Source organism: Mustelus asterias, chromosome 9 (genome assembly GCF_964213995.1).
Source record: "Mustelus asterias chromosome 9, sMusAst1.hap1.1, whole genome shotgun sequence".
Lineage (NCBI taxonomy): Eukaryota > Metazoa > Chordata > Chondrichthyes > Carcharhiniformes > Triakidae > Mustelus > Mustelus asterias.
Genome location: NC_135809.1, coordinates 51732377 through 51742413, shown reverse-complemented (window position 1 = coordinate 51742413; position 10037 = coordinate 51732377). Strand labels below are relative to the sequence as shown.

Here is a 10037-nt window from a genome sequence, read left to right as displayed (position 1 = left end):
AATAAGAGCAGGAAAGTTCTTCATAGTCTAATGGTCAATACTTACACTTCAATCAACATCACTTAAGCAGATAATCTGGTCATTTTACATTGCTATTGGACTTTGCTGTGTGAAATTTAGTTGCAGTGTTTCCTCCATTAGAAGTGGCTGCATTTAAAAAAAGAACTTTATTGATTGTAGAACCCTCTGGTACATTCTGAGGTTTGAAAGGAGTTATATATTCTAGAATCTTAGAATAGTTACAGCACATTCATCCTGTCATATCTATGCTGGCTCAGCTCCCCCTCCCATTCCCCTGCAATTCTTTTCCCTCCAGGTGCAGTTCCAATTCCCTTTTAAACATCCCAATAGTATCTGCCTCTGCCACAGTGCATTCCAGATTCTAACCACACGCTGCATAAAAACGGCTTTCCTTGAACTACCATTGGTCTTTGGCCAATCATTTTAAATTTGAGTCCTTGTGATCCTTCTGCCATTGGGAACATTTTCTCAATATCTACTCTGTCCAGACCCCTCATGATTTTGAACATTTCTTTCAAACTTCCTCTCAACCTTCTCTTCAAGAGAACAACCCCAGCTTCTCCAATCTATCCACGTAACAGAAGTCCCTCACACTGGGGATAATTCTTGTTGATCTTTTTCTGCACCTTCTCTAGTCTTCACATCGATTCCAAAGTGTGGTACCCAAATTATCCAATTTAAAGTTCATTTATTAGTACGCATAAGACTTACGTTAACACTGCAGTTAAGTTACTGTGAAATTCCCCTAGTCGCCACACTCTGGCACCTGTTCGGGTCAATGCACCTAACCAGCACTTCTTTCATGATGTGGGAGGAAACCGGAGCACCTGGAGGAAACCCATGCAGACACAGGGAGAACGTACAAACTCCACACAGACAGTGACCCAAGCTGGGAATCGAACCCGTGTCCCTGGCTCTGTGAGGCAGCAGTGCTAACCGCTGTGCCACCATTGAGGCTGAACTGGAGATTTAGAAAAGTTCTCCATAATTTCCATTTTGTACACTATGCTCTTGTTATAAAACCCAGGATCTCGCATGCCTTTTCAAACCAGTTTTGCAGCTTGCCAGTTTCAGCGAGTTACACACAAATACCTCCAGGCTCCTCTATTCTTGTATCTTCTTTCGAGTTATGTCCTTTATTTCATCTTGTCACTCCTCATTTAGCCTACCAAAATGTACCACTTCACAACTCTCTGGCATCAAATTTCACCTGCCTCGCGTCCACCCACACTGTCTATTACAAACTATCTTGAAACCTAACATTACCATCACAGCTCAAATCACTTCCAAGTTTTTGCCAGCTGCAGATTTTGAAACTGTTACCCTGCACGCCCAAGTCTAGGTCATTCATATGCATCAAGAAAGCATTAAATGGAAATCCTTTTATTTCAAATATTTAAATGTTTGTTGCCAATTTTTGTTTTGTTTGGATTCAAAGCTGGCTGTCTTTGACAGTTGGTGTGTGGTTTCTGAGTCTACCTGTTGCTCAGTGTTTCTCCCTGTGTGTGGAGCTGTGAGCAGGAAGCTGAGTTCCCATTCTGACTGGGATTGCAGGGAGGAGTCTGACATTTCATTGCTCCATTTCAGCTGCTGCTCAGGAGGAACTTGACGCCCAGTTGCACACACAGGAAGTGGAGGCGGTGGACAGGTAGGAGTGGGAGCTGCACTTTTACCCTCAGCCAGTTATTGTTCACACGTTTACTCCAAGTCTGTCTCATTGCTTTTTGCAGGGATGGCCGGGTTGCAGCTGGACTTGGGGCCGCTGAAGGAGCCCATCGGCTTCATCAAAATCTTGGAGTGGGTGAGCTGCAGCTTCCATGTCTTCTCATTAGTTGGTGCTGAGGGAAGGCCGGGGCAGGGCCGGACGCTGGCAGCTCAGGGAAAAGAAAGGTTGCTTCAAACTCCAGCCCGGGGCTGAGTGGCCCGGACCCAGGGCTGGGCTGGGCTGAGCTGCGCCCTGCTTGGCTCTGCCATGTGATCAGCCCCGGGGCTCGATGCCAGCTCCTGCGGTGGAATTAGGAGCAGATTGTTCTGCTTAATCTTCCAGTCAACTATATAGGATACAATGGAAAATGAATGCTTATCACTGGAGTTAATGTTGGATTACTCATGAGGTTAATGCTTACTAGTGAAGTTAGTGTTGGATTACTCGTGAGGTTAATGTTGGATTATTTGTGAAGTTCGTGAAGTTAATGCTTACTGGTGAAGTTAGTGTTGGATTACTTGTGAAATTAAATTTTAGTGAAGTTATTGCCTACTAGTTAATGCTAGATTACTAGTGAAGTTAGTGCTTACAAGTGAAATTAATGTTGAATTGCTAGTAAGGTTAATGTTGGATTATTTGTGAAGTTCATGAAGTTAATGCTTACTGGTGAAGTTAATGTTGGATTACTAATGAAATTAATGTTAGATCAGTGAAATTAATGCTTACTAATAAAGCTAACGTTGGATTATTAGTGAAGTCAGTGTTGGATTAGTTGTGAAATTAATGTTATTAGTACTTAGTAGTGAATTTCATGTTGAATTACTAATGAAATTAACATTTGATAGTGAAAGTGAGATGAACGCTTACTATTGAAGTTAACCTTTTTTGTGAAATGTTTTTAACAATTAATGAAATAAAAATTAATTTCACTACTAAATGTTAGATTACTAGTTAAACTGCCATTTACTGTGGAAGTCAGCATTTCATTATTACTGAAACTAATATTTTCTAATGAGATGAACCTTTTATTTGGTGGAATGTTTGATAACTAGTGAAATTAACCTTTTATTTATGGAAGTGTGGGGGGTACATGTCATGAGAGGATTTTTTGACACAAGCTGCCCTTCCTGAAGGTGCTCTCTCCTTTGTCAGCTTTCATGGCAACAGTCCTCTCCGGTTGGGATCTTATTTCTGTGTGAGTTGAGCCTCAGAGCTGTTTTGTCTCACCTGAGGGTTTTGGCGTCCTGACTCTGAGCAGAATCGTGAACCCAATCAGAGTAAAAGTTGTATCTCATTCTACTGATGGATCAACTTGTAGTTGGTTTCAGAATGTAAATGTGAGATGGCATTCCCTGCTGCGGGTGAGTTACGATAGAGGAAGCACAGACTGAAATATTCAGTGTAAATCATCAGACACATAGTATGCAGTGTTGTGCATGTTAGGGTACGTTTTACTGTGGACTAAAGTGCATTTGGTGACTTTGTGGTTGTCTTGGTGGGTATCACTGCAAACCAGTGCAGGCAAGAGGCTTGACCTGTTTGTGTTGCATTTAGAGTGAAGACTGAAATGTTTAGCTCTGTGTCCACTTATGCAACTTCTGGTTTTGTAATATCCTGCTCATAGTTTTGACGACTTACTTTTAAGATTTGCTTTTTGAAACCACAATCCACAAGCCGACAACTGCTCAAGTCAAAAGAGTTAAATGTGTCATTGTTTAAAAATAAGCTTGTACATTTATGGTGTTGTTTTAATTCTTTTATTCCCCCTGTTTTGTCATGTTGGTGTCCCTGGAACACATTTCTTCTGGTTAATAAACTCCATTTGAAGCCATCAGTCCTCGTTATGGACCAATATTGGGTTCCCTCTTCTGAACTGCATGACAGGGCTTCTACCTCTTGGGCATAAATACTGTGGTAATTTGCTGAAAAGATTAACCATTTAACACTACTTTGTAAACTCCATCCTTCATCTCATAAGGATCACTGAGTTGTTGAACTTCAAACCACAAGAAATTAGTTGCGCCAACCAACTGCATATTTTGTACTTCTCGTTAAAATGTTTTGCTGCTGACTTTCGAAAAGCCCGCTCCGACATTTCAAAAAAGAAAAAACAATTCTACTGCTCATTAATCAGACTAATTTTCCTTTTGTATAATTTTGGTTTCCTTTTGTATAAGTTTGGTTAAAATACCGATTTATGCTAAAACCAAAATTTACTGTCCTAAGCTACTTGGTGATGGTTTTATGTATTTTCAAAAATTACTTCAGGACCAAAGAAAACACTCAGATCTGAACCTTGAGTTTGGATTTAATTGAATGGGCTGAATAGTCATCCCCGGTTGTGTGTCCCTGTTGGTTTTGTTGTCAATCCATCTGAAATCTGTGTGCTCCGATTACTGACCCTCCTACCACAGAAAACCATTTCTCACACTTATAATATTAAACGTTGTACATTTGTCTTTACATGGGATATATGGCAACAGAAATAGGCCATTCGGCCTAACCAATCCATACTAGTGTTTACGCGCCACTCAAACCTCATCTCGACTTTGTTTATTTAAACCTGTCACAATAACCCTCTGTTCCCTTCTCGGTCAGATGCTTGACTAGCTTTCCCTCAAACATATTGACTTTATTGGCTTCAACCACTTCCTGTGGTAGCAAGTTCACATGCTCTTTGTGTTAAGTTCGTTTTTTGCGATACTCTTCCATCCTTGATACAAAGGCAAACACCAACCGTTGTCAGAATCAAAGTTCCTTATTTGTCCTACATACGTAGGCTGGCTAACCGTTACTACTTAACCTCCACTCAGTGCTGGAAGTCAGTTAGTAAAAAGCCCACGAAGCAACAAGGCTGACCCCTTTTATACAGTCTACAATCCCATCAGGTAGATGTGATTTCAAACAAGACTTAAACACACATCACCCGATTCAATCAAAAATGTCTAGACTTAAGCACACTTCACCCGATTCAATCAAAAACGAGTAGTTACAGGAATTGCTGCATAAGAAAGAACATCCTATTAAAACACGCATTTACTACTTACAACCTCCACCCATCAGAACATAAGCATAATGTCTTTAGGATACGCCGTTTGTGAGCGCAAAAGAGAACATTAACATGTGCTCAGCTAGACTCGCACCCCAGCCGGGCTCAGCAAGCTGGAGCCTGTAGTTAACCTGTTTTGTCAGTTTGCTCCCATGAGCTGTTTCTCTGCCGATCTTGCAAGCCCCTTGCCCTCTACAGTGGACATTGGCTCTTTAATATCTCATTTGGGTAAAGAAGTTTCTTCTGACGTCTTGGGTGAATTTCGTAGTGACTCTCTTGTATAGCCTTTGTTATGCTCTTCCCCTCAAGAGAAAACACTTTAAAAAAAATATCTGTTCTAAAGGCCTCAATCAGGTGACCCCTTAGTCACCTTTTTTCTGTTTTGTTTAGAAGTTCATATTCTTCCTTGTTTCTCTGTATTGTGCATGTTCAGATAAATGCAATTTCTGGCTTATACCTTCAATATGTCTCTTGTTTTCCCTACTGTGGAGTTTTGATGTGCATGATTCTCGCTGTTGGGTCAAAGAGATTGGAAGCTTTGTCCCTAATTCCTGAAGCTGAAAGAATACTTTCTAGCTGTATCACAGCTTGGTATGGTTCCTGCTCTGTCCAAGACCGCAAAAAAAAACTACAAAGCGTCGTGGCCCAGTCCATCATGCAAACCAGCCTCCCATCCATTGACATTGTCTATACTTCCCCCTGCCTTGGAAAAGCAGCCAGCATAATCATGGACCCCATGCACCCCGGACATACTCTCTTCCAACATCTTCCGTCAGGAAAAAGGTACAAAAGTCTGAGGGCACGTACCAACCGACTCGAGAACAGCTTCTTCCCTGCTGTCATCAGACGTTTGTGTTGCTCATTCCTAATTTCCCTTGAACTGAGTGGTTTGGTGGGCCATTTCAGAGTATTGAAGAGTCAACCACATTGCTGTAGATCTTGAGCCACATTTAGCCCAGACCAGGTAAGAATGACAGATTTCCTTGGGTTTTTGTGACATAGAATTGATACGGTGCAGAAGGAGGCATTCGGACCATTGAGCCTGCACCGACGACAATCCCATCCAGGCCCTATCTCTATAACCCCACATATTTATCCTGCTAATCCCCCTGACACTAAGGGGCAATTGAGCATGGCCAATCCACCTAACCTGCACATCTTTGGATTGTGGGAGGAAACCCACGCAGACACAGGAAGAATGAGCAAACTCTGCACAGTCAGCCAAGGCTGAAATCGGACCCGCATCCCTGGCGCTGCTGTGAGGCAGTAGTGCTTGCCACTGTGCCACCCATGATGATCGACCTTTAATTTCAGATTTTAATGAATTCAAATTTCAACATCTGTCATGGTGGGATTTGAACGCATGTCCCCAGGGCATCACTGTGGTTCTCTGGAGTACTGGTTCAGTACCACTACACCACCACTTCCCCATAATTTGAGTTTATATAGTTTACTTTAATATAAATGCTTTTCTTTTAATTTGACATTCTCAAAACTTTGCTATGGGCTTTGTAATACATGAGCCCAGTGGCTAGCACCTTGAATCACTGGCCATTTCTTCAATTGCTCATTTTGATAAAGTGCCACTTTTCTTTAACCTGCAGTATTTTGAAATTCTGCATCTCAGCTACTCTTGCTCTCCTTGCCAGCCTCATTCAGCAAAGGCGAAGTCCTTTTCATACAGTCCTCTAGGTTGCAAGTATGGTTATAGAGGCATAATGTTGAGAGTGTCTACTTTGCTCATGTAAAGGGCTGCTACTTTGTTAAGCCACTTTTTAAATAGAAGGTGAAACAAAAAAAACGAAGGTTGACATTTGGGAAGGTGACGGGAGTATAAAATACTAGTTCAGTAATGCTCCGATATATAAACTATATTCTGTTTGTTGCTGGATGGTGTCAAAGGCCTCCGAACAGATGGCACACTCTGTTTGTGCCATTTCTAACTGCTCACCTCCACGCTTCCTGCATCAATCGGATGAGTGAACTGCGGATTAATTAGTTAGCTCTGTGGTTGCTTTACCAGGAGAAGAGCTCAATCAGACATCGATACAGTGCAAACTATCATTAACACAATAGCTAATGAGCTGAAGTTTCCACTAACCAGGAAAAACTTCAATCGCTATTCATTGATCATTGCTTCTTAACTCTTCATGCACCAGCCCCAAGATAAATCAAAGCTTTGAATTTCATCACAGCTTCTTGTTTGATCCAGTGGCCACAAATGGGGAGGAATGCACAGGGGTGCTCGACATCACTGTGGGAGCTCGCTGGTGCCTGCTCCTGTTCTTTACTGAATAGTGAATCCTTTCAAACACTAGAGATTGTCCTGATTGGAGATCTTGTCCATGAGTGAAAGAACATATAAAATTCGTAATAAATATTGCTAATTTTCAGCTTTGTTAATTGGCAATTACGTTGAATATAATTCCAGGAATTGTAATGCAGCCAATGATTTGACTTCACTTTCAATATGTTATGATTATAGCCCCTTCAGTTCAAATCATGATAATATGCTTTTGCAATAGAATGGAATTCCCACATTGCTGTATTATTTACATTGCTTCAAATTGTTGGTTAATTTTTTTTGGTGCAGATGAGATATTAAAGAGTTAATGTCCACTGTAGAGGGCAAGGTGAACTATTGGGCTTGCAAGAACGGCAGAGAAACAGCTCATGGGAGCAAACTGACAAAACAGGTTAACCACAGGCTCCAGCTTGCTGAGCCCGGCTGGGGTACGAGTCTAGCTGAGTACGTGTTAATGTTCTCTTTTGCGCTAACAAATGGCGTATCCTAAAGACATTATGCTTATGTTCTGATGGGTGGAGGTTGTAAGTAGTAAATGTGTATTTTAATAGGATGTTCTTTCTTATGCAGCAATTCCTGTAACTACTCGTTTTTGATTGAATCGGGTGATGTGTGCTTAAGTCTTGTTTGAAATCACATCTACCTGATGGGATTGTAAACTGTATAAAAGGGGTCAGCCTTGTTGCTTTGGATGCTTTTTACTAACTGTCTCCCAGCACTGAGTGGAGGTTAAGTAACGGTTAGCCAGCCTACATATGTAGGACAAATAAAGAACTTTGATTCTGACAACAGTTGGTGTTTGCCTTTATCAAGGACGGAAGAGTCTCGCGAAAAACGAACTTAACACAGAAATGTCATTGAATGTTCAGGATATGACTATTAACTTGGATGTCATGTAATTTTTAATGTTTTTTAATTGCAACTTGTTACAATCTGGTTCGTGAGCAGTTATTCCATCTCTAAAGTAGATATAGGTTGGCATCACAGTTAGCCACCAGGAGAATAAAACCAGAAGACTCCATGGTTTTAAAGAAAATGAACTTTACTAACGAAGTCAGAAAAATGTAAAGCAATTGACAGTATCTAGCCTCTACTCTAATATTCCGAATTAACATGAGGTGAATGCGAATTAACAGGCAAACTATGGTCCAACGCACCACATTAATCGGGCGGCACGGTAGCACAGTGGTTAGCACTGCTGCTTCCCAGCTCCAGGGACCTGGGTTCGATTCCCGGCTTGGGTCACTGTCTGTGTGGAGTTTGCACATTCTCCTCGTGTCTGTGTGGGTTTCCTCCGGGTGCTCCGGTTTCCTCCCACAGTCCAAAGATGTGCGGGTTAGGTTGATTGGCCATGCTAAAAATTGCCCTTCGTGTCCTGAGATGCGTAGATTGGTGGGTAAATATGTAGGGATATGGGGGTAGGGCCTGGGTGGGATTGTGGTCAGTGCAGACTCGATGGGCCAAATGGCCTCTTTCTGTACTGTAAGGTTTCTATGATTTCTATGATTAAATGGCAGAAGTGACTAAGACAGATCCCACTCATTTTACCCTTTCACAGGATATGAGCATTGCTGGCAAGGTCAGCAATTGTTGCCCTTCATCTGGGTGTCCTGTTGGACCATTTCAGGAGTGGTTAAGAATCAACCACATTGCTGTGGATCTGGTGTCACTTGTAGGCCAGACTGGGTAAGGACAGTTGATTCCTTTCCTTAAAGGATATCAGTAAACCAGATTTAGTTCTAAATCTCAAAGTAAAACATCTCTCAGCACTGCACGTCTTTGCAAGCAGTGTTGACATTCTGTCCCCAGCTAAGTAAGCCCACCTGCTATTTTAGGATCTTGCGTTTCTAGCTGTTAATGCCTTAAGTCAGCATGGCCTCAATCTTTTAAGTGTAATAAACTCCAAACTGCTTTAGTTACATTTATCCAATTTTCTACAGTTAAACTTTAATTTTCCCAGAACTTAAAAATGACCATTAAAATATTAACATGAACCATGAGCTAGATGTTCATCCCACACTTCACTGGGCTGTAGAAACGTTTCCTCCTGTGTTAGTGATTAAAAGCCACTTGCTGTGTCGGATGACAAAACTCAAAACAAGAAATTGTGTCTCTAAAATATAATGATTCTGATCTCTCATCCAGTAATAGGCTCTTGTGTCTTGGATTTTAAGTACAGTATTTCCCCCACGTGATGGTATCAGCTATGGCTCAGTTGGTGGTGCTCCTTTCTGCTCTCTGCACATTGGCTGCCACACTTCCCACACTACAACATGTCAAAATTGCTTCATTGGTTGTTATGTCCCATGGTCATGTAAAGTGCTCTAGAAATGCAAGTCGTTTGGGTAAAGCTCCATATGTGTCATTGAGCCACATTTCGTGATGTGGATCATTTTGCCATTGCTTTAGAAGTCAAATAGGCAACATTTATCGCAATTTGAGCACACCCTATATCTCGGGAGGTTCAGTAAGTGTTTAGAGTCAGAGGTTTACAGCATAGAAACAGGCCCTTTGGCCCAACTTGCCCATGCCGTCCCTTTCTTTAAACATCTAAGCTAGTCCCAATTGCCCACATTTGGCCCATATCCCTCTATACCCATCTTACCCACGTAACTGTCTAAATGCTTTTTAAAAGCATCTACTAGTACCTCTGGCAGCTTGTTCCAGACACTCGCCACTCTCTATGAAATAATTGCCCCTCTGGACCCTTTTGTATATCTCTCCTCTCTCCTTAGACCTATGCCCTCTAGTTTTCAACTCCCCTACCTTTGGGAAAAGATATTGACTATCTACCTTATCTATGCCCCTCATTATTTTATAGACCTCTATAAGGTCACCCTTCAGCCTCCTACGCTCCAGAGAAAAATGTCCCAATCTATCCAGCCTCTCCTTGTAACTCAAACCATCAAGTCCCGGTAGCATCCTAGTTAATCTTTTCTGCACTCTTTCTAGTTTAA

General features: G+C 41.7%; 1 protein-coding gene across 2 annotated transcripts in view; it reads left to right on the top strand.

Moving 5' to 3' along the window:
- The first annotated feature begins 1556 nt into the window (after positions 1 to 1556).
- LOC144498685 (synaptophysin-like protein 1) overlaps positions 1557 to 10037 on the top strand; it is a 28109-nt gene continuing 19628 nt past the window's right edge. The window contains exons 1-2 of one of the 2 annotated variants that reach the window (XM_078220173.1): positions 1557 to 1669; positions 1752 to 1822. In XM_078220173.1, coding sequence (XP_078076299.1) covers positions 1754 to 1822 — 69 coding nt within the window. In that variant the 5' untranslated portion in view covers positions 1557 to 1669; positions 1752 to 1753. The remainder of the gene's footprint in view (positions 1670 to 1751; positions 1823 to 10037) is intronic. The other variant, XM_078220174.1, reaches the window with a different exon arrangement.